Raw genomic sequence first — 24,850 nt, 5'->3', positions numbered from 1 at the left:
AGTGATTCACAGTATTTTAAAGCCCCATTTGTCTGTACATACAGTAGGAGGGCTAAAATTCCATAGAAGTATGTGCAGTCCTTGGGTTTTTGATGACAGCTGGAATCAACTTTCCATCACTAAGCATTGCAGTCATAAGGCATGATGTCACATGCCTACATTGCTTAGTAATGACAATCCCAGCAGTTCCCATTCTTGAACCAAGTGAGGATGCTGTGAAGTGTTATGCAAGGACCTCACGTAACAGTGATAAATGTGCTGCTCCACTCCCCACACACAAACACATGTATGGCAAGAGTTCTACAGGCGTTTATTCAACTCCCCTCCCCCAGAAAGTACCCCTGTTGCACAGATTTCAAGGTCAGAACAGCAAGAGTCCCTGGGTAACCGAGTCCAACGGGTATACACAAAGTCCAGGAAAGCAGTCCAGGAGTCAAACAAGCCAAGATACAAGGCACAGAACTAGGCACTTTGCTCCAGCAACACTCAAGTCCTCAGGGTGGGGTTAAGTAGGCAATGCTGGTGCAGCCCTTCATGAGAGGCGAGGTTGCCTCCTCATGAGTAGACTAGCTGACCGTCATTGTACCTGTCTCCTCTCTGCTCTACATGTCCTTGGATCAGGAGGAGATGTGTACTCTACCTCCTCCTCATTGTTAATGGGTGGCAGCTGCTCCTGCTCCTTGCCTGGAGCCTCCTGGCACTCATCCAGTTGACCCAGCTCAGGCTGTTTCATCGGCTAGCATTCTCTGAGCCCCAATACTGACCAATACCCAGCTCCATACATTCCTCTGCAGACTCAAACTCACCCCCCTCCTCTGAACTTGCATCTGGAGAGGGGTCTGGAAGTGGATCCATGACAATAAGGAAAGAGGCACTAAAACTGCATCCTTGGGCACGCAGTCTGATGGGCGAGAGCTGTAAGCAGACAGGTGGGTGCTGTGGCAGTGCTGTGGAGTATAAGATCCCCATGTCATCTGGGGGCTCTTCGGGAGAAAAAGCAGTGAGAGCGGAAATGAATTGTGATCTTGCTGGCTTCCCCATTGACTGTGCTTGTTGGAAGCCAGCAGGGAAAGTTACAAATCGTAATAGTATAACTGTAGGATGCTGCAACCATCATAAACTGGTTTCCAAGTGCCCAAATTGTGATCACATGACTGCAGGGACAACGTGATTGCCACAACTTCGAAGACCAGTTGTAAGTCTCATTTTGTGCTGTTGTAATATTGAACAGTCCCTAAACAAGTACTCGTAACCTGAGGAATACGTCTATGTAACCTCTCTAAAGACATTTGAAAATTTAATTATTCCAGGTCGAAAATCAATCTTTGAGCACATTTGACTGAGAACTAAAGGATTGGAAGTAAATGTGAGTGAAAATAAATGGAATATTTAGTAAATAATTAGCTCTGAGCAAGAAATATGAAACAGTATGTCCCTTTAGTTGTTTAATATGAATATATGTGATATTTGTGTATAGAGTGATGCTGCTGCTTCGGCTGTGAGTGTAAATGACTTGAAGCAAGTATTACATAGATTGTATTAAAAATGAGGAGCATGGGTCTGAAAATAAATCCATTAAAGCAGGGCTTTTCAACCTTTTCACTCATTGTACCACTTTTAGGATATGGCAATATCCGAGTACCACCATTTGCTTAGCAAGGTGTCAAAAACTTGATGACCCCCCCCCCAAAGAAAAGAAAAGAAAAGAAAAAATGTGATAAAGTACAGGTAGTCCTCGACTTACAACAGTTCGCTTAGTGACTGTTCGAAGTTACAATGGCACTGAAAAAAGTGCCCCCAAGGCACAGCCGAGTAAGACATCTGCCTGCCTGCTCTCATTCCCCTCCCCCACTACCACTTTTCTAAGATGGTCGCGACCACCTGCGAGGTACCAATGTACCACAGGTGGTACCCGTACACTGGTTGAAAAGCCCTGCATTAAAGAACTGTATTTGACAGGAAAAATGAAATAAAACATTGCAAATTACACATAAAGTAGTGAAAACTTAAAGCAAGTAGCTGATTCTATATACTTTGGTAGAACATTTACTGGAAAAGGGAAAATTGATGGAAAAATTTAAGACATATATAGGCTGGTAGACAGTGGATAGTATGTCTATTTAGAAGAATGAATGTTTGTCAAAAGCAAAAATGGCACACTTATATGGAAATGAGAATTGGATATGTTAAAACATAAATATAAGATGGAAGCCGTGGGGAAGGAGTATGTGTGCAACTAGAAAAGAGGAACAAGAAGAAAAGGCTGCTAAGTGACTGTAAACTGAATTTAGAACTGAGCGGCAAGTATGCTGAAGTGGTTTGATCATATAAAGAGATTGACTGAGGAACACTTCGCAGAACAAGTATATGAAGGAAGATTGGCAGTCAAGAGATCAAAAATGTGATTGGATGGTGAGATTCAGAAAAAGGTGAAAAGTTCGAAGAACAAAAGGCAATGTGTGATGTGGAAGATGGGTATCATGGAAACAAGGATGGTTTGCAAAAATAGAAAGGTATGAATAAGTATGTGAATAGTATTAAATTTAGCTAATTTTCCTTAAACAACCCCCCCCCCGCAAATCCTCGATTTCCCAGGTATACTATTTCTTACTCATTTTCCGTGCTTTGCATAATGTTGCTTATTCTAAAGAAGTTTTGCATGATATTAGGTATTTATGGCCAATATTTTAAAAAAAGTAAAATTTCTTCAGATGTTTCAGTTTTCTTTCAAGTCTTCAGACGTCTAGTACTGTGAGTCCAATTAGGAATTAAATCCATAATTTCCCCCTAACCCCATTTATATAGAAGATGTATCTTTATTTTGTATATCTTTTCTTTGAAACACATCTTCATGATTATCCACACACACATAATTCAATTGATGCATACTGTACTAGAAATCTGAAGTTACTAGCTTGTTTATCACACAGACTGCTTCCTGAGAGGAGAGATTAACTTAATTTCATCTAGTTTTCCTTCTTGGTTGCCTGAAAGTGACCCACTTCTTCAAATAATTAGCTTAAAGAGCAGTGGTGGGACAGTGGTTAGAATGCAGTACTGCAGGCTAACTCTGCATTCCCACTGCCAGGAATTTGATCCTGACTGCTCAAAATTGACTCAGCCTTCCACCTTTCCAAGGTGGTAAAATGAGGGCCTGTGTCAAACTGCTGGCCTGCAGGCCGGTTGTAGCATGCGGAGGCCACGCCCACCCCAGCTCCAGCAATGCGAAAAAAGTCACGATACCTCCGATACATCATGTGATGCAGCGAGTTTGATCCCCGTGGCCTAGATCATTGGGGACAACATGCTGACTCTGTAAACCATTTAGAGAGGGCTGTAAAGCACTATGAAGTGGTATATAAGTCTAAGTCAGTGGTTCTCAACCTATGGGTCGCGACCCCATTTGGGGTCGATCGACCATTTTACGGGGGTCGCGAAACAACGCGATCCGCCATTTCCCCCCCAGGGGGTGCCGCCGCGCATGCGCACCATGCATGGGGCGCCGCCGCGCATGCACGCTGCGCATGGGGGTGCCACCGTGCATGCGCGCCACGCATGGGGTGGTACCGCGCACATGTGCCGCACATGGTGGCACCGCCACGTGTGCGCACCGTGCGTGGGGTTGTGCCACCGCGCATGCATGCCGCACATGGGGCGGCGGTGCGCATGTGCGCCATACACAGGGGTGCCACCATGCATGTGCACCACGCATGGGGGCACCACCGCGCATGCGCACCACGCATGCGCGGCGCGTCCGTGTGACGGGGTCACCATCACACGAAGATTGAGAATCGCTGGTCTAAGTGCTATTGCTATTAATAGTTACTTCCAATGCTAAAGATTTCCGGCCCTTTTTCCTGTTTCCTGCTTCTTTTTGTCTTCTTGCTTTTCATTTTTGCATCATTTCTCCAGGTGAATTAGCCACTGTGGGTATGCTGCAAAATTCATGCAGAGTGATGCTTTATTTCTGGATACTTTCAAGCAGTGAGATCTGACCGCTTGCTGTTTGCCTCTGTCTTTGCAGCTTCTGACTACACTGATATTCTGAGCATTAGTGAAGAGGAACACAGGCTGAAGGCTCTGAATGAGTATCTCAGCACCCGTAGTTATATCCAGGGCTTCACATTTTCACATGCAGATGTGGAAGTTTTCAGGCAGTTTTCGGGCCCACCTGTGGACCAGCATTTCCATGTTGTTCGTTGGTTCAGGCACATAGAAGCAATCTATGATGGCAGCTTTGAAAAACATATCTCCTGTAAACTCCAGACAAGTAAGTAACCATAGTGAGTTAATGTCTTATTATTAGCTTATCACTTTGCTTAAAGCATCTGTCAAAAATTATTTGGTCACTTTGATTTATATGAGGTCTTGCATTTAGTAGCTGCAACTTGCAGTTTAGAAGCAGCTGCAACATGGTAACTACCAGAAAAGTGTAGGAATGTGCATGCATCTTTTTATATGTATACACACACATATATAAACACATATATGCATATTCCTACACATTTGGGCCTTGGCAAATTTAAAAGTGTGGACTTCAACTCCCAGAATTCCACAGCCAGGTATTTTTAGCTTCAGAATTGTGGGAGGTGAAGTCCACATATCTTAAAGGTGCCAAGGCTTGAAAAATACTGATATATATATATATATATATATATATATATATATATATATATATATATATATATATATATATATATATATATATATATATCTATCTGTCTTTGGGAGTTTCCAAGGCTGTCCCTTGGTCTCCTACTGCAGTTATTTATTTTCCCTCAGAGCCGATGAGCTCCAACCACAACTGCTTCCTATATATACCATGTTTCCCTGAAAATAAGACCCAGTCTTATATTCTTTCATCCTCCAAAAAAGGCACTAGGTCTTATTTTTGGGGTAGGGCTTATTATTTTCACATACAGGATGCAGAGAGTGTGGGGGATGATGGGAGTGGGAGCGCTGCTACCCCCGGCTCCGCACTCTTCGTCCCATCATGTGCTTGCCTGCAGTCCTACTGTTGGGACATTTTGCGGCTGCGCCAGGTGCCATGTGGTCGCCGAGTAGCTGCCCATGCTACGTCTGGCCTCACGGGGGCTTTGTCTGGCCTCATTGAGCACTAGTTTGCACACCTACTTGGTGCTGTAGGCACTGGGCTACAGGCTGAGCCCGGCGCTCCTTGGGCGCTGCAGTTCTCATCTCGGCTGCACGAGGTGGACATGGGGTGGTCCCTGGCCGCTTTTGGCCACTATCTCTCCTGCGGCTGCTCTGCCACCAGCTGCTGCTGCCGCCTCGCCTTCTGCCTGGCCCAGCCCATCTGGCTGGTGCCGCCACCATGAGGTGAGGAGAGGAAGGTGGCAGAGGGGTGGAGCTGTTTCCCTCCGCCTACCAGACCCTGCCAGACACCTGCCAAAGCCATGCAGGGTAAAGACCAAAAGCAGCCAGGGGCAGCCCCACGCCTGCCTTGAGCAGCTGGTATGAGACCCCGAAGAGAGTGGAGCTGCCCCTGGCTCCTGCCACTGTGGATCTGGGTAGATTGCCGCAGCCCCCGCCCAGATGCCCTCACCTCTCCCAAGCATTTTTTCACCAATCTACCTTTCAGCTGCATCGTGTTTCTCCATCCGTTTTTTAGCCACCACGTGTTTGTGGGACTAAAAAAAAAAAAATTCAGATCTTCCAACTTCTTGCAAAAAAAAAGATATTGCAAAATCAGAAGGACTGATTGAACTCACACTAGCACACTAGCCCTACTCAGAGTAGCACCGCTGCACGGGCACTAGTAGCCCCATTTCTGCATGCACGGGGACGCTAGCATCACCACCAGCATCACGCAGTTGCCAGTGGCCTGTTTGCACATGTGCGCCAGCACCTGTGCTGTGGACCCGTGCAGCCCGTTTGCGCATGCATGTGGGCGTCAGTGCATGCAGCTCACTTGCGCATGAGCGCACACGCTAGTACCACCATCATGCGCACATCCATTTGTGCATGCACACGTGCCTGTTTGCGCAGGAATGCACATGCACATATCCCTGCTGCTCCCTTTGGGGCCACCAAGTCAGAAAAGTTGGGGAACGCTGTCTTAAAGAGCCAAGTGCCAATTGCTTGGGGAGAAGGTTAGGCGGAGGTGAAGAAATCTTCCTTCCCCCCATAGGGACTCCTGATGCGAGCTGCAGGCCTCCGTCTGGCTGATGATCTGATCGTAGCTAGGGCTTATTTTTGGGGTAGGGATTATATTAGCCCCTCCTTCAAAAAATCAAGCTAGGACTTACTTTTGGGGTATGTCTTGTTTTTGGGGAAACACGGTAATACATTTTTCTAAAAATTGGATTGTGTAATCATGCCAGATTTTATCAAGGTCTGCAACTATACAATATTAATGCTTTATTTGTTAAAAAAAAGTAGTGAGATGTGTTAAGTGATGTATCATGTAATGTCATTGTAGAACTCAATAATTTTTCTTTTTTACCGACTTTTGTTACAAATACAAATCTTAAAATGCAATGTGGGCCCCAGTATGTCCCCTGACTTTAGCTTTCACATTTAGGGTCTTGCCTGATCAAAATTCCTGTTATAGATGCTGCTAAGGTTGTTCCAGAGTAACATAATCCAAAATAGATTCTTAGGGCTCCTCGCATTGTTCTCAGAGCTTCTGTGTACAAGAAAGGAAAGAGTTTGTCATAATCTCTGATTGTGTCAGAAGTATTTCCCAGGATAGATGTGTGAGAATGTTGTTAGATGTCTGTAATTAATGTTCCTGTTTTTCTCAAGAAGCTGCAGGCCAAAGCCTAGTTATAATTGCATTATAATATACTTACTCAAGCAAATGTTCCATGTTTGAATTTAAAAAATGTCCAGTTTTAGAATGCAAGCCAAGGGGCAAGCTGGCATGACTATAAAACATAGATATTTTTGCTGATGATGTTGATCAAGAATTTGTATTTCATCAATGAGTACGTCCTTGATGCAGGCATCCTGAAACATTTTCAGTGCTGTGATTTTTTTTTTTTTTCTTTATCCAGTCTGGAGTATCTGAATGTTAGAGCATGTACTTTGCACACTGAGGAGTAATGCTAGAGACAACTTAAGCTTGTAACCATGGAGGGCCATGGTCATTACCAGCATATTGTGCGACATGGATCGGTGATCTTGTTAACATTTAGGGTGTGTAAATCACCCAAATCCAGAGTCAATTTGATTAGAATTAATGATGTGTTAAGGGCCATTAAACTTTCACATTGATTCAGAGTTAGTAGTTTCAATTCAATATATCGACTTCAGTATTGCCACAAATCTTTACAAACTAAAGCTTCGCACAGCCCTGTTAAAAATAAAGCACTTTGTTAAGAGTGAAAATTTGTGTGAGGAAAAAAAATTGTATTTTTTAATTTGAAGTCATTAAAAAGTGACTGTAGGGAAAACACGAGTGAACCTGCAGTTTGATTTCTAACGAATTAAACATGTATCTGCTGTTTTGCAGCTTAACTAACGTTCAAAATTCCTTTAAAAAAAAGTGTAAGGTAGTAGAAACAAATAGTCAAGATAGAAGAATAATTATTTGAGAAGTAATCGAATAGTTTTATACGAGGCTTCCTTGGATAACAAAGATACTTTAAAAAGTAATATAATTTGAAAGCTCCACCGCGCATTTATAAATTCATAGATTTTCCAAATTACAATGCTGCATAATTCAGTGTAACAATAATATCAGAAAATCCTGAAAGGAACATAAATCTCTGCTTTCCGGTAAAGTGATGGAGGCTTTGCACATCTTTCAGAGGTGCTTGTGTGAATTAAGTTCCTCTGTCCCAGTGAATAGAAAATCCCTTTTGGGTGGGGCAGCTCTCTAGAGGCAAGTGATGTCATGCTGTATCTGCAGCAAATGAATAGATTGTGGGTTGGGAAATGCTTGCATAAAGAATATATAGGGAACAGGTCGAACATAGGAGAATGTGTTTTTTTTTTTAAGACATAGAGAGAAATTCTTATAAATAGAATGAAATAGGAAGTCTATTACAAAATCAGTTCAGATGTTCCCTAATTAAATTTTTGGAGACAGAAAAAACTTTATTGTAATCTCATGAACATCACCAGCAAATAATGTTTTGTACTGTAATGTAGCTTCCTATACGATTGCTTATAGTGAGAGGTGTGGAAGGGGGAAATCTGACACATGGAAAAGAAAAGCAGAAACAAACAGGTATTCACCAAGCCCATCTGTGTCTCTGTCTGGGTCAGAATGTGCAAGAGATTGAGAGATTGAGAGATGAGATCAGCGGATAACAATTTTTTGCTGTAATGAGATCAAAGAGATTCAGGAGAACATATTGAGGAAGCATCTATCTCTAGATAGGATAGAGTTTGTATTTCCTATTGGTCTGTTTCTGTTTCATAACTGAGGATCACCTGCCATTTTGTGACTCATAAAGGTGGGGTACAGATTCATTTTTTTCATATTTTTCTGTTGAAGTAATCTCCTTTAGATCACTCAAGGACTTATCAACATTTGCCTTCCTTTTCTGTTACTCTGTTTGCTGAAGTTGATGAGGATATGTTTTATCCCGTTTTTCCCCTAAATACTTTTCAGTCGTTTCTCAGCTGTTAAAATTGCAAGTAGAAAACTAAGATCAATCAAGCCATTTATTCTGAATGGGAATGTAGGAGTTGTTTATTTAATATAAATAACACAGAAAGTATTGCTTATATCCAGTGCTTTTTTTCTATATATATATAAAAAAAAAGTGCCGGAACTCACACACGTCATACAACCTGCCTTGCCTACCCTACAAGGTTCCATCCAAAAAAGGTGCCGGAACTCCGTTCTGGGCGTTCTATGAGGAAAAAAAGCCCTGCTTATATCTACTATCAGTCTTAAAATATGTTTCACCTATTTGTGGATTCAGTGCAGGAATTTATACTGGTATTGTTTTATTTTAGTTTTTGGACAGTAGCATTATGACCAGTATTTACCTGTTTTCACTCTTGTGTTCAGCTTTTTAAGTGGGTCTCTGGTACTGATTACTGTATTCAAACATGATTTAAATCTAAATGAGGTTTGAATACATCAATACAATATAATATAATTATATGAGGGAGATTCAATTTCATGTTCAGCTTCGTCCTCAAAAACTGGATAACTTTGGTGAGGTGAAAAGGTTGGTAGAGACAGTACCATGTTTACTGCCTTATGCTCTTGCAGGAAAGATGGGATATAGTACTTTTTATTTTATTCATTTCATTTTTGTCTTTAATTTTAAAGAAAAATTGTGCATAAATTGTAAAAAAAAATGTATATAAATTACAATTGTTCCTAACATGTAGAATAATATCACTTTTCTAATTTCTTAGTATAATTGTTTTATGCAGGCACCACCCTGCTCAATAAAACATAATCCCTGATAAACATTTAATTCCCAAAGCTTTAGTACTAATTCAACATTTCATTAGCATCTTTAATATTTAAAGATTTTCCCATAAATCTGCTAGCATCCAAACATACGAAATGATCACATGACCCTGTCATATAGGTTAAAAGTCCCTAAACTTTTGGCACCAGGGACAAGTTCTGTGGAGAGAAGTTTTTCTGCGGACCAGAGAGCGTGTGGTTTTGTGTGCTGCCTGCATCCCACGGATGGGGCTTTGCTTGTTGCTGGTTGCTGGCATGCTGGTACTAGTCCACAATTGAGGACCCCTGATATAGGTTTGTTAGCTCTCAATTTTTTTATATCTCCAGCATAGAAGATCTGATGTCCACCCTTTCAAATACATTCTTTGGGGAGCCCAATAAATGAACATGTATGCTTTTTTTATGAATCAACCTTAATAGGTCCGACGGACAGAGACGAATAAAGCAGAACTTGAAAATTCCTCAAAGAATATGTTTATTAGTTACAAAGTATTGATACGGTCAAAAGTGAAACCAAGTCTGAATACACAACTAACAATTACCCAGTTACAAAGTATAATGTCCCACCCACAAAACTATGCAAGCAACTACATTCCCCAATATTTTCATTTGGCGGGCTTTTTTATGCAATGCCCAATCCGTGGTCGCGGGAGATGACCTTGGTTCCCACAGAACAGAAGATTATTTTGACTAATGAAGCACCTGGGCAACCCCCCCTCCCTCTGTTCTATGTGGCAACCTAGAATGAGAAGAAAAAATGACTGCAGCCACGCTCATTGTAGAGTTGACAGTTAGTTTTGTAGGTATTTTAATATTTTTAAGACCAGGAATCCATTGATGGGGCTTTATCGTAAACTGGGTCTCTATTCAAACCTTTTATTGTGGCATTTTTTTCAGCATTCCTTTTGAAATGTCTTATGACAGAATAAGAGTTCCTTGCATGTTTTCTTATAATACCATAGCCTGATGACACTGTTGCTTGATCTGTCATGAAATTTTAAATCCCTTTGCAGGTAAAAACAAACGTACTCAGCCTCACTGGGAGCCACCACAAGGAACAGCTCAACCCAAACTCTGCCTATACAACAGTCTCACTCGTAATAAGGTGAACGTGTTTTCTTTCTTTCATCTCTGGATAACATATTCCTCACGTCATTTTAGATGCAGTAGTTTTCTATGCTTGGAAATCATTGTTGAAGCAGCAATACCCCAAATTTGCTGTGGAATCAATAGTGTTACTTTGATTCAAAGTTGTTATTTTCAAGCTGAATAAATTCAGCAATTTTCATTCATTGCCACATGTGCTATTTCATTGCAGGATGTGTTTCAACCCCAAAGTGGCAACAGAGTCAAATGGTATTGCTGCGGCCCAACAGTATATGATGCTTCCCATATGGGGCATGCAAGGTAAAATAGAGGGTTTTTTTTTGTTACATCTGAACAAATATGTTGTGTATAACATTGTTCATTTTATAAGCCTTACTTTCAATCTGCCCTATTTCCTTATGTGTTGATTAATAAACACAAGAAAAAATCAGTCACTTTTCTTTGCACATTTCCTAACATGGGTTTGTCAAAAACAGATCATGCCAGACAAATCTTATTATATTCCTTGACCAGTGACAAAATTAGTGGACCAGAGGAATGCTGTGGATATAATTTATTTGGACTTCAGTAAGGCATTTGACAAACTAGACCACAACCTACTACTTGATAAGATAGAAAAATGCGGATTAGACAGCATCACCACCAGATGGATCCGTAGCTGGCTGACTGGCCGTACTCAGCGTGTGGTCCTCAATGGAACCGCATCTACATGGAGGGAAGTGTGTATGGGGTGTCCCAGGGCTCTGTTCTGGGCCCAGTGCTCTTCAACATCTTCATCAACGATTTGGATGAGGGGATAGATGGGGAACTCATCAAATTTACAGACGACACCAAGCTGGCAGGAATAGCCAACACTCCAGAAAGCAGGCTTAGGATACAGGAGGATCTGGACAGACTTGAACACTGGGCGCTATCTAACAAAATGAAATTCAATGGTGAAAAAAGTAAGATTCTACATTTAGGCAAGAAAAACGAAATGTACAGATATAGTATAGGGGGTACCTTGCTCAATAGTAGTAACTGTGAGAGGGATCTCGGAGTCCTAGTGGACAGTCATTTAAATATGAGCCAGCAGTGTGCTGCAGCTGCCAAAAAAGCCAACACAGTGCTAGGCTGCATTAACAGGGATAGAATCAAGATCACATGAAGTATTAATACCACTTTACAATGCCTTGGTAAGGCCACACTTGGAATACTGCATCCAGTTTTGGTCACCAAGATGTAAAAAAGATGTTGAGACTCTACAGAAAAGAGCAACAAAGATGATTAGGAGACTGGAGGCTAAAGCATATAAGGAACTGTTGCTGGAATTGGGTATGTCTAGTTTAACGAAGAGAAGGACGAAGGGGGACATGATAGCAATGTTCCAATATCTCAGGGGCTGCCACAAAGAAGAGGGAGTCAAGCTATTTTCCAAAGCGCCTGAAGGCAGGACAAGAAGCAACGGGTGGAAACTAACCAAAGAGAGAAGCAATCTAGAATTAAGGAGAAACTTCCTGACAGTTAGAACAATTAACCAGTGGAATAACCTGCCTCCAGAAGCGGTGAATGCGCCAACATTGGAAGTTTTTAAGAAGAAACTGGACAGCCATTTGTCAGAAATGGTATAGGGTTTCCTGTCTGAGCAGAGGATTGGACTTGATGATCTCCAAGATCCCTTCCAACTTTATTATATTATTATTATTATTATTATTATTATTATTATTATTATTATTATTATTATATGATTATTGCAAGGAAGCTATTTTATATATTATTCTCATTAAGACATACATTTCTGTATACTTGCTTGGAAACAGCACATATACAAAATAAACTTATTTTTTTAAATATTTTAGATCATATATTTCATTTGATATCCTGAGAAGAGTTTTAAAAGACTACTTCAAATATGATGTCTTCTATTGTCTGAATGTTACAGATATAGATGATAAGGTAAATGAAAATATCTTAATTCAGTTAATTTCTGAGATTTCTAGCTAAAGTTAATCTGATGGTTAATTGCATTTTAACAATATCTCTCACTAGTTGAAAGCTTATTCCTATGATAGACAGCACCATGAATACATACAGTAACTTTGAAGAGCTAATATAAACAGAAGCTTTCTGTGTGATCATCAGAAGATGACAGCGGGCGTGGCATAAGATGGAAAGATCAGGAAAATATGTATGTTCAACTGTGGTGGTTACGTCTTCATGTATAAGCTTGCTTCCTTGGCATACTTCATTTTTTGTTCTAGATCATAAAAAGAGCGAGGCAAAACTACCTCTTTGAGCAATACATGGAGCAGAGGCCATCAGCAACACAGCTGCTTGAAGATGTTAAACTAGCTTCTATGGTAAGCTCACAATCTGTCTCCACTCCCTTCTTCCCCTTGTGCAAGAAAGAATGGGACAATGGGTGAGTGAGAATCTTCATCCAAAGAGTGTATTCCTAGGAGCTGTAGCTGGAATTAGTTGGACCAATGATTAGCTGAGAAGAGCTTAGTGTGAGTTATAAAGCAATGTAGGGTTTGACCAAAGCAGTGACCTGGGTTTGGGCTTGTTCAATGTAGGGTTTGACCAAAGCAGTAACCTGGGTTTGGGCTTGTTGTGGAAGCTAAATAAAGGAGCAGCTTGAAGTGACTGGCATTTGTCTGCCAGAATGACAGGCCAGCTAATTTTGCTGAAAACAAGGAAACTAAGTGATTTAGGATTAGGTAATCAGCTGCATTGGAATTATGTTTGCTCGTCTCAAACTGAAACTTTCTCCTAGCTAGTGTCAAATCTTTTTTAAAAACATTCAAAATGCTTTATTTTCTTGGTTGAAAATCAGTCCAATAGACTGTCATTAGTTCTTATAGTGGGGGGAGTTAATGCACTTATTTAAAAGAGAAATAATAACTTACCATAAAATTAAACTTATTTTGTGTGCTTTGCTTTGAAAAGACTTGTAGGCATTTATCCATTGTAGAGATTGACCATTTAGCTGTCAATTGAAGAAAAAAACAAGATGGGGAAAACAGAATCAGCCTTTTGTGTTCCATCTGGTATCCTAACAGGATAAAGTGGTTGATTTCCATTCTGCCTTGAAAGGACTAGCGTCAGTGACTGAGGATAAAGCCCAGAAGTCAAACTACAGTGTCATGGGAAAGCAATGAGAGAATCTCACAAGAGGGAATCTCTTAAAATACCTAGTCAGATAGTTATTTATTCCATTTTATTCCTTCTTTTCCTTTCACGCCCTCTAATTCTTGGAAAATTTCATCCTCTTTGCTGTCGCTGATCCTTCAGAGCCTGCAAGATACTTATGACTGACGTTGAGAAGTGCCAAGACCTTGCTGTTCAGTGCTTCCATCATCACCTTCTCTCCTTGCTGACATGCCTTATTAAGAGTTGCAGAGTGTTTGGATTAGAAGGGGAAACCCTGGACAGTTGCATAGCTAGCACCTAAGTCAAACTTGGCCCTCTTATGACTTGTGGACTTCAACTCCCAGAAGTCCTCAGCCAGCGTGCCTGGCTGAGGAATTTTGGGAGTTCACAAGTCATAAAAGGGCCAGGTTTGGAGACCGCTGACATAAGTCCTTCAATCATGTGTTTTTCCCATGATCACATAACATCAACCATGATCCTGCCAAAAGATGTGCCTGTTTTAAGTAGCAACTGACACATGCTACAGAGCATCCTCATAGACTCATTACCACTTGAAATCTAAATCACTGCATAGCCCTATTCCTTATAGTCAGATCCTAATATGTTCTTACCTCTCAATGCTCCCAAGCCAGTCTGAAAATACCTCTTGTCCAAGGTTTGATTTCAGCTCCTCTTTTGCTTTCCTTGAGCTGCCATCCTCTCCTCTGCTGCCAATCAAATGTAAATCCCTGCATTTGTTGGCCTTCAGCTTCTCCCTTAACAATTGCCATAAGCATTGCAAAATCATTTTTGAAAGGGGGTTTCGAAATTCAGTAAATGAAATGGATATATGCAAATATTCATAATTTGTATACTTTATTTGGAAGATCCACTTCTATAGTGTGATTGCTTAATGAAGAACTTTGGAGAACTCAGAAACTTGACAGGCATACTCTTCTATAACATGTTACTGGGTCCTTTCATAGGAATGACCCAGTTAACTATTATATATATATATATATATATATATATATATATATATATATATATATATATATGTGTGTGTGTGTGTGTGTGTGTGTGTGTGTGTGTGTGTGTGTGTGTGTGTGTGTGTGTGTGTATATGTATGTATATATGTATATATATGTATATGCATATATATATGTATATATATATATATGTATACGTATATGTATACGTATATGTATATATATATGTATATGTATATATGTGTGTATGTATGTGTGTGTGTGTGTGTGTGTGTGTGTATATATATATATATATATATATATATATATATATATATATATATTCATTCCTACATTGGTCAGCCTAGCTATGATTCCTTCTGTCATATAATGTTAATGAGAAATTCCATTTTTTTTCTAAAATTCAAATGATGTTCTTACTTAAAGAATGATTGCCTGCATAATAGTTTTATTTTTAGAATTTTATTCCCATTATTAAGGGCTAGGGTATGGGAGATATATAGTTATATAGAGGAGAGAGGTTGAATGCTGCACAAGAACAGTGAGAGAGGCCACAACCAAAAGGGAGTAGGATCTGTTTTCTCCACTGCACACATCCATACATGTCCTTGTTTGCAGGTACACACACACACACACACACACACACACACACAATGTAAGGAGGCTTTTAATAGCTACTTTTAAATCTCTTTTTTACATACTGATGATTGTGCTGTGATAGAAGAATCCAGCTGTTTTTGTTTAATCTTTCTATCCATGTTTCTTAATTCAGCTGTTTTCAGCAAAGCTGGAAGAAACCTCGGATCCTGATAAGAAACAGATGCTAGAAAGGATGCAAAATTCAGTGAGAGCTGCTTTGGAACCACTAGAGAATGACCTGCAAAAGAAGCTCTCTGAGGGAGAGGTCAATAAACATACTGAGGTTAGTACATTTTTCTGAAACAGGTTGCAAGTCATTTCAGTCATTGCCTTCTGATACATTACCACACACACGCATTCTCAATCACTCACTCATTCATTTCAAGGTACCAGTGAAGTGGTCTTTCCCATGAAGCTTGAAGAGCATTTGAGCACGGGCCTCTGGCGAATTTTTAAGAATTGTGGAAATTGTGCATTAGAATAAACAGCCTGTGTTAAATAGAATTTATTTTTCAGATTTTGTTGCAAGAAGCAAAAGATACACTGTCTGAGTGGCTGGACACTAAGTTGGGTAGCCAAGTGACTGACAACTCTATATTTTCAAAACTTCCCAAATTTTGGGAAGAAGAATATCATAAAGATATGGCAGCTCTCAATGTAAGTAGACATGATTATTCATCAAAACTTCAAAAGACACTCCAGAATAGTATTGCTCATCCTTTATTGTTTCAAATGTCCTCTTCTTTTCAAGACTAGAAAGGAAATGTGTCATATGTGCAGTTAAAAACTTCAAACCACAAGTTAGGAAACTATTTCAAATAGATCTTGAATTAGAATTTTATTAAAATGATAACCAAAGAATGAATTAGTGAACACCTACAGGCAAAACCAAGTCATTATTAAAAGCCAACACGGGTTTGTCAAAAACAGATCATGCCAGACAAATCTTATTGCATTCTTTGACCAAGTGACAAAATTAGTGGACCAGAGGAATGCTGTGGATATAATTTACTTGGACTTCAGTAAGGCATTTGACAGAGCAGATCACAACCTACTACTTGATAAGATAGAAAAATGCAGGTTAGACAGCATCACCACCAGATGGATCCGTAGCTGGCTGACCAGCCGTACTCAGCATGTGGTCCTCAATGGAACCACATCTACATGGAGGGAAGTGTGTAGTGGGGTGCCCCAGGGCTCTGTTCTGGGCCCAGTGCTCTTCAACATCTTCATCAACGATTTGGACGAAGGGATAGATGGGGAAATAATCAAATTTGCAGACAACACCAAGCTGGCAGGAATAGCCAACACTCCAGAAGACAGGCTTAGGATACAGGAGGATCTGGACAGACTTGAACACTGGGCACTATCTAACAATGAAATTCAGTGGTGAAAAAAGTAAGGTTCTACATTTAGGCAGGAAAAACCAAATGTACAGGTATAGTATAGGGGGTACCTTGCTCAATAGTAGTAACTGTGAGAGGGATCTCAGAGTCCTAGTGGACAATCATTTAAATATGAGCCAGCAGTGTGCCGCAGCTGCCAAAAAAGCCAAGGCAGTGCTAGGCTGCATTAACAGAGGGATAGAATCAAGATCACGTGAAGTAATACCACTCTACAATGCCTTGGTAAGGCCACACTTGGAATATTGCATCCAGTTTTGGTCACCACGATGTAAAAAAGATGTTGAGACTCTAGAAAGAGTACAGAGAAGAGCAACAAAGATGATTAGGGGACTGGATGTTAAAACATGTAAGGAAAGGTTGATGGAATTGGGTATGTCTAGTTTAATGAAGAGAAGGACAAGGGGGGACATGATAGCACTGTTCCAATATCTCAGGGGTTGCCACAAAGAAGAGCTATTTTTCAAAGCACCTGAAGGCTGGACAAGAAGCAACGGGTAGAAACTAACCAAAGAGAGAAGCAACCTAGAACTAAGGAGAAACTTCCTGACATTTAGAAAATTAACCAGTGGAACAACCTGCCTTCAGAAGCAGTGAATGCTCCAATACTGGAAGTTTTTAAGAAGAAACTGGACAGCCATTTGTCTGAAATGGTATAGGGTTACCTGCCTGAGCAGGGGGTTTGACTTGATGACCTCCAAGGTCCCTTCCACCTTTATTATTATTATCAATCATCGCACAGTCAGCCAGATGTTCAGACTGGATTTGGCATTTTGTCTACCTATCGAGTCCTTACCCAGGACCTGGGATAGGCAGAAGTAGATGTTTGATGGTATTATAGGTATCGTCGCAGGATGGAAGCAGTTCCTAATAAGGCCGCTTTTTGCAATTGACTAATAGCAAATTTGTCAATGCCAATGGTGTTCAAGTGGTGCTCCAGTTGTTTTGGGATTGCACCCAAGGAGCCTATGACTATTGGTACTACCCTTGCTTGCTTTTGCCACAGTCTTTCTATTTCTATTTGTAGGTCTTTGTATTTTGTTATCTTCTCCAGTTCTTTCTCTTCTATTCTGCTGTCTCCAGGCACTGCCACGTCCACTATCCAGACTTTTTTGTCTTTCTTATCGACAATTGTTAAGTCTGGGGTGTTATGTTGCAGGTGCTTGTCTGTTTGAATTCTGAAGTCCCAGAGCAGTTTAATTTTATCATTTTCTATGACTTTCTCTATTTATGATCCCACCAGTTTTTGCTTACAGGCAAATGATATTTTTTGCAGATCTTCCAATGCACCATTGTTGCTACTTTGTCATGCCGCTGCTTGTAGTCAGTCTGTGCAATCTTCTTGCAACAGCTTACCAGGTGGTCCACTGTTTCTTCAGCTTCTTTGCATAGGCGGCACTTACTGTCTGTTGCTGTCTTCTCAATTTTGACTTTGTATGCATTTGTCCTTAAGGCTTGGTCTTGTGCAGCCAGAATTAGTCCCTCGGTCTCTTTCTTCAATTTTCCTGCTCTTAGCCATTGCCAGGTTTTATTATTATCTGCTTTCCCAGCTATTTTTTTCATGTATTGGCCATGTAGTGCTTTGTCTTCCCATGCCTCTATTCTGTTCTTCATTTGGTCTTTCTTGTAGGCCAGTTTGGTCTCTCCAGTAGTTAGTAAGCCTTCCTGATATACTAATTTCAGTGCATCTTCATCATTGTTCTTCAGATATTCTTCCAAAGCCATTTTTTCTTCTTCAACCATCTGATGTACTTGTAGCATTCCACGCCCACCTATTTGCCTTGGTAGATAAAGTCTATCAATGTCACTGCGTGGATGAAGGGCATGATTCATTGTCATTATTTTTCTGGTCTGCCTATCCATTGCTTTTAGTTCTGCTTGAGTCCAGTCCACTATTCCAGCTGTGTACCTAATGACTGGGATTGCCCAGGTGTTGATTGCCTTTATGGTATTTCCTCCATTGAGTTTGGATTTTAAGATCTTCTTCACTCTCTTGATGTATTCACCTCTAATCTTTTTCTTGACTTCAGTGTGCTTGATGTTGTCAGCTTGAAGGATACCCAAGTATTTGTAGTACTCTTCCTCATCCAGACTCTTAATGTTATTTTCGTGGGGCATCTTGATTCCTTCAGTTTTCACTATTTTTCCTTGTTTGATAGTAAGTGTGGCACATTTGTCCAAGCCAAACTCCATTACAATATCTTGGCTATATATACGGACAGTGTTGAGCAGCGATTCTATTTCAGATGATGTTTTTCCATACAGCTTCAGATCATCCATGTAAAGGAGATGGGATAGTCTAGCAGATGTTTTTGATGTTTGATAACCATGTCCTGAGTTATTCAGTATTGTTGACAGAGGAAACAGTGCAATAACAAATAGTAATGGTGATAATGAATCTCCTTGAAATATTCCTCTCTTGATATTAACCTCTCCCAGCCTCTCACCATTGATCTGCAACTGTGTCTTCCATTGTGCCATCGATCTTTGCACAAATTTTCTGATGTTTCTACTGACTCCTGTTATTTCTAGGCACTTTATTATCCAATCATGTGGCAGAGAGTCAAATGCCTTTTTGTAGTCAATCCATGCCACATTCAGGTTGGTCTTCCTTCTCTTGCAGTTTTCCAAGATCATTTTGTCTATTAGGAGTTGATCTTTTGTTCCTCTGCTATTGGGGCGGTTTCCTTTCTGCTCAGGTGGAAAGAGATTGTTTTCAACTAGATGCTGTTGTACTGCATCAGCTACCACACCAGTTAGTAATTTGAAAGTTGTTGGTAAGCAGGTAATTGGCCTGTAGTTACCTGGTGTTGCCCCTTTTGCTGGATTTTTCATTATTAGGTAGGTTTTCCCAGTTGTTAGCCACTTTTCAATTTCTCCTCCTTGTAGTATATTGTTGAATTGCTTGGCAATGAGTGGGTGTATAACAGTTAGATGTTTCAACCAAAACCCATGCAGTTCATCTTCACCTGGTGCTGACCAATTTTTGATTTTCTTTGCTCTTTTTTCTACCATTTTTGTTGTTATTACTAGTTCTTTCATTTCAACTTCTGTTTTATTTGCATCCACCTCTTTTAACCAAGCCGCATCCTTGTTGTATTTCTTTGGGTTATCCCATATCTGCTTCCAGAACTGCACTGTTTCTTCCTTGTCAGGTACTGACTGATTCCTTGCAGTTTCTCCATTGATGGATTGGTAGAAACGTTTCTGATTGGATTGAAATTGGAGGTTCTGCCTATAGTTTGCAATTCGAGCTTCATATCTACTGATTTTCCTGGCTATAGCTGTTATTTGTTGCTTTATTATTTCCAGTGCTTCCTTGATCTTCCTTGTTTCTAAGTGGTATTTCTTGATTAGGTATTCTTTGGTCTTCTTGTTCTTCAGCTTCTTTTCTTTCATCTGTTCTAGCTTGCTTGCATGTGATCTTAACTTGCTGATCTTATTTTCTAGTCTAACCTTCCATTTTTCTGGTGCACTGTTTGTTTGTTTTTCTTTTTGTTGATTTTACATCCCAGGTATTCTGTTATAACTGCAGCTGTGCTGTACATTAATTGGTTTGTTTCTTGCAGTGAATTGGTGCTTATACTTGCTATTGCAGTATTTGCATCTTTTAATGCTTGTGCTAGCTGTTTCTTTGGAACAAGCTTCAATGCAGGCAGCCTTATTCTGTTGTTTTTGTGCTGTTCTAGATGCTCAGTTATTCTTTGTTTCAATTCTTTTATTTCTTTAGTTAGAGGGTTTTGTTCTTCCTGAGGAAGAGGTGCCTGGTTTCCAAATGAGAACAGTTGTATATCTCTACTGGATTCTTTCACTGCCAACTCCCCCTGGTTTGCCTCTACATTCTGAATTACTTCTTGTAAGGCTTTGATTTCTTTGCCCTGGGTAAACCTTTGCAGTTCGTCCAATTCTGTTTCTGTAAATACTTTATTTCGTGTTATAAATCGGCGTTGATCTGCTAGTCTCTGTTCTGTTATTTCTGATTCTGGATGTTGTTCTTTCCAGAATTGGTGCATTCGTTTTAGATATCCTCGCCTTGTTGGACTTGATCTGTAGTAACAGATCATTATTTCTTTGTTTTCCATCACTGTGTACCTGCGACGGGTAAACACCTTTTCTTCCAGTAGTTCTGCAGCTGCTAGCCCTGGTTGCTCAGCCAACAGTCCTGAGTCCTGTAACCCATTTTTCACCAGATATCCAGGAACTCCAATATCTAGTGCGGACCTTGTTAACCCGGGCGACGTCCGAGCCGGTATGGCATTCTGAAATTTGCGTCTCACCATATTTTTTATGGGAGAGACACTCTTTATTATTATTATTATTATCGATCATCGCATAGTCAGCCAGATGTTCAGACTAGATTTGGCATTTTGTCTACCTATCGAGTCCTTACCCAGGACCTGGGATAGGCAGATGTGGATGTTTGATGGTATTACAGATATCGTCGCAGGATGGAAGCAGTTCCTAGTAAGGCCGCCTTTTGCAATTGACTAATAGCGAATTTGTCAATGCCAATGGTGTTCAAGTGGTGCTCCAGTTGTTTTGGGATTGCACCCAAGGAGCCTATGACTATTGGTACTACCCTTGCTTGCTTTTGCCACAGTCTTTCTATTTCTATTTGTAGGTCTTTGTATTTTGTTATCTTCTCCAGTTCTTTCTCGTCTATTCTGCTATCTCCAGGCACTGCCACGTCCACTATCCAGACTTTTTTGTCTTTCTTATCGACAATTGTTAAGTCTGGGGTGTTATGTTGCAGGTGCTTGTCTGTTTGAATTCTGAAGTCCCAGAGCAGTTTAATTTTATCATTTTCTATGACTTTCTCTATTTTATGATCCCACCAGTTTTTGCTTACAGGCAAATGATATTTTTTGCAGATCTTCCAATGCACCATTGTTGCTACTTTGTCATGCCAGTGCTTGTAATCAATTTGTGCAATCTTCTTGCAACAGCTTACCAAGTGGTCCACTGTTTCTTCAGCTTCTTTGCATAGGCGGCACTTACTGTCTGTTGCTGTCTTCTCAGTTTTGACTTTGTATGCATTTGTCCTTAAGGCTTGGTCTTGTGCAGCCAGAATTAGTCCCTCGGTCTCTTTCTTCAATTTTCCTGCTCTTAGCCATTGCCAGGTTTTATTATTATCTGCTTTCCCAGCTATTTTTTTCATGTATTGGCCATGTAGTGCTTTGTCTTCCCATGCCTCTATTCTGTTCTTCATTTGGTCTTTCTTGTAGGCCAGTTTGGTCTCTCCAGTAGTCAGTAAGCCTTCCTGATATACTAATTTCAGTGCATCTTCATCATTGTTCTTCAGATATTCTTCCAAAGCCATTTTTTCTTCTTCAACCATCTGATGTACTTGTAGCATTCCACGCCCACCTATTTGCCTTGGTAGATAAAGTCTGTCAATGTCACTGCGTGGATGAAGGGCATGATTCATTGTCATTATTTTTATTATTATTATTATTATTATTATTATTATTATTATTATTATTATTAGATCTTCAGGCAGAATTCTCAGAAAGTCTACTATATTCCATTTGTTCCCATCTAGAAAATCAGAATTATAATTAGATCCACATAAAGAATTATTCATCAACAGTTAGAGCAATGTTAGTTTCTATCCTTGAAGGATATTTTTCAGATTTAGCTTTTGGAAGCTAGATGTTTCTAGATTTCACTAAGCAGAATAATTGCCCAAGCACATTAGGTATGGGGGGATCAGTTCCTATTTGTCTTTAGTTTGGGTTTAATTAAGATTTTCCTACCAAGTTTTATTATTATTATGCTACTATATAATTTTAATTATAAAGCAGAATATATTTTGAGATTCTGGTATGGTAGAAAAAAGAAAAGGTTTGGTTTTTTCCAGGTATTACCTCCAGATGTCTTAACTCGTGTTAGTGAATATGTACCAGAAATTGTGGACTTTGTTCAGAAGATTGTAGATAATGGATATGGGTGAGTATAACTTGACATTTTTTCACTGTTCTCTATAATATACAGAAAGTGGTGAGAGTAATAGTTTGAGTATCTAACAAGCAATTCAGTGGCTTTCTTATAAAGGAATATTTGCAATATCCTTTTTATCTAAGAGAGTCTACCTTTTCGTTACATTACATAACAAAGAATTACAATAATTTTTGGGGGGCTATTTTACAAGTGCTCATAAATTAATTCTTATTCATTTTTCCCAGCCGGGTACTTCCAAATGAGTTGTCTATGGAGATTCTCAATCATCCAGGTCATGGTTGTCCCACAGGTGCTGTTCAAAATGCAACTGGACTTTATTGAGTTTTTTCCTTGAAAAACATTTTCCTTCTCATCCAGGAAGCTTCTTCAGTTCTGACTGAATGGTGGGAAATGGAAGGATTTATATTCTTTGCAGTCATCTGGTTGTTAGCACTCTGAAGGTTGGTGGTTAACTCTCTGAGAGTCATTGAAGCCACTTCGAGGTTTATCTGTACCCCCAGGGTCACCCAGAGCAGAGTACAAATGGGTGTGGAACTTTCTTGGGACTGTTGAAAGGACTGAGGCCATTCAGCAGCCCCAAGAAGGTTCCACACCCATTTGCACTCTGATTCTTCTTGGGTGAGAAGCAAAAAGTTTTTCAAGGAAAAAATAAAAACCAGGAACGTCCAGCTGTATTTTGAAAAGCACCTTTGGGACTTCCAGATGAGCCGAGCTACAATTCCAAACATCAACCACACAGCATAGCCTAGCATTCTTGAATTCTATATAAAAATCAGCCATGCAAAAGCGTTGAAGAATATTATTTACATTAAATAGTGTCAACATTCCTATCTATTGAAACTGTCGTTTTGCCTTCTAGTTATGTGTCCAATGGATCTGTTTATTTTGATACGCTAAAATTTGACGCATCTGAGAAACACACCTATGCAAAACTGGTCCCTGAAGCCGTGGGAGATCAAAAAGCATTACAGGCGGGTGAAGGTAATTTAATTTCCATAAACGAATCTTTCTGAAAATATTTGGAGAAAACTATGAAGTTACTGATTCTTGTAATTCCTCCTTCTGCTTCTCCTAGGTGACCTGAGTATCTCAGTGGATCGTTTAAATGAAAAGCGATCGCCAAATGATTTTGCTTTGTGGAAGTCCTCCAAACCAGGGGAGCCTTCATGGGATTCTCCTTGGGGCAAAGTAAGGATAGCTGAGATTGAGCCATCATTTGCGCGATCAGAAGACACAGCTTACTCCCTTGGGGGAGGGTAAAGCTTTTTAAAAAAATTTCTACAATGCCATTTCTGTAACCGGGCAAAGCAGGGAAACTTACCATGTGCCCCTTCTTGTGTGTGATTTTCACTTATGTAGCAGACTCCTTGAGTTCAGAACATCTTATTGCATACGACACCCAGAGTCACTTGAAACAGTGAGATGGGTGGCATTTAATGAAATAAATGACATATTATGCATACGCATTTTAATCCATGTATAGTGGTATGTTGGTACTCAACTGCTTTGAAACTCATCGAATTTGGTACTCAGTGCATTTTAACACACAATTTTTGTCCTGGTAGTCATGGTTTGTTTAGCACTCATCGCACAAGCTAGAACTTTTCGATGTCAACAGCCTTGTGATTCACTACATTATTCCTTATGGGAAAAAGTTGTTTGGTACTCATCATTTTTGGTATTCCTCGCTCAACCCAGAACCAATTAACGATGAGTACCGTGTTACTGCGGTGTACTGAATAAATTTGTAACAACTACATCCATTATTAATTTTATAAATTCAGGAAACACAGGTACTCCTCGACTAACAGCCACAACTGAGCCTAAAATTTATGTTGCTAAGTGAGACAGTTGTTAAGTGAATTTTCCCTCATTTTACAACTTTCTTGCCATAGTTGTTAAGTGAATCGCTGCAGCTGTTAATTTAGTAACAATCTGGCTTCCCCATTGACTTTGCTTGTCAGAAGGTTGCAAAAGGTGATCACATGACCCTATGACACTGCAACAGTCATAAATATGAACCAGTTGCCAAGCATCCAAATTTTGATCACAGGAGCATGGGGATGCTGCAACGGTTTTAAGTGTGAAAAATGGTCTTGTCGCTTTTTTCAATGATGTAACTTTGAACGGCCACTAAATGAATTGTTGTAAGTCAAGGACTTGTATAAGGTACTAGCTCATAAAGCACTTAACCTTTTGTTTTTTCAGCTGTGGTGTTTACCAATCAGTACAGATCAGAT

General features: G+C 40.0%; 1 protein-coding gene across 2 annotated transcripts in view; it reads left to right on the top strand.

Moving 5' to 3' along the window:
- Positions 1 to 24,850, top strand: part of CARS1 (cysteinyl-tRNA synthetase 1) — a 49,758-nt gene that overhangs the window by 6,084 nt on the left and 18,824 nt on the right. Inside the window, exons 2-11 of one of the 2 annotated variants that reach the window (XM_039350760.1) lie at positions 4,025 to 4,270; positions 10,414 to 10,505; positions 10,719 to 10,807; positions 12,346 to 12,442; positions 12,748 to 12,846; positions 15,380 to 15,529; positions 15,763 to 15,903; positions 22,510 to 22,598; positions 23,470 to 23,591; positions 23,686 to 23,798. In XM_039350760.1, the coding sequence (XP_039206694.1) occupies positions 4,025 to 4,270; positions 10,414 to 10,505; positions 10,719 to 10,807; positions 12,346 to 12,442; positions 12,748 to 12,846; positions 15,380 to 15,529; positions 15,763 to 15,903; positions 22,510 to 22,598; positions 23,470 to 23,591; positions 23,686 to 23,798 (1,238 nt within the window). The remainder of the gene's footprint in view (positions 1 to 4,024; positions 4,271 to 10,413; positions 10,506 to 10,718; positions 10,808 to 12,345; positions 12,443 to 12,747; positions 12,847 to 15,379; positions 15,530 to 15,762; positions 15,904 to 22,509; positions 22,599 to 23,469; positions 23,592 to 23,685; positions 23,799 to 24,850) is intronic. The other variant, XM_039350761.1, reaches the window with a different exon arrangement.

This window comes from Crotalus tigris, unplaced genomic scaffold (genome assembly GCF_016545835.1).
Source record: "Crotalus tigris isolate CLP2741 ecotype Arizona unplaced genomic scaffold, ASM1654583v1 scf7180000018354.2857554, whole genome shotgun sequence".
Taxonomy (NCBI): Eukaryota; Metazoa; Chordata; class Lepidosauria; order Squamata; family Viperidae; genus Crotalus; species Crotalus tigris.
Note: the sequence above shows the minus strand (reverse complement) of the source record. Positions and strands in the feature narration are given on the sequence as shown.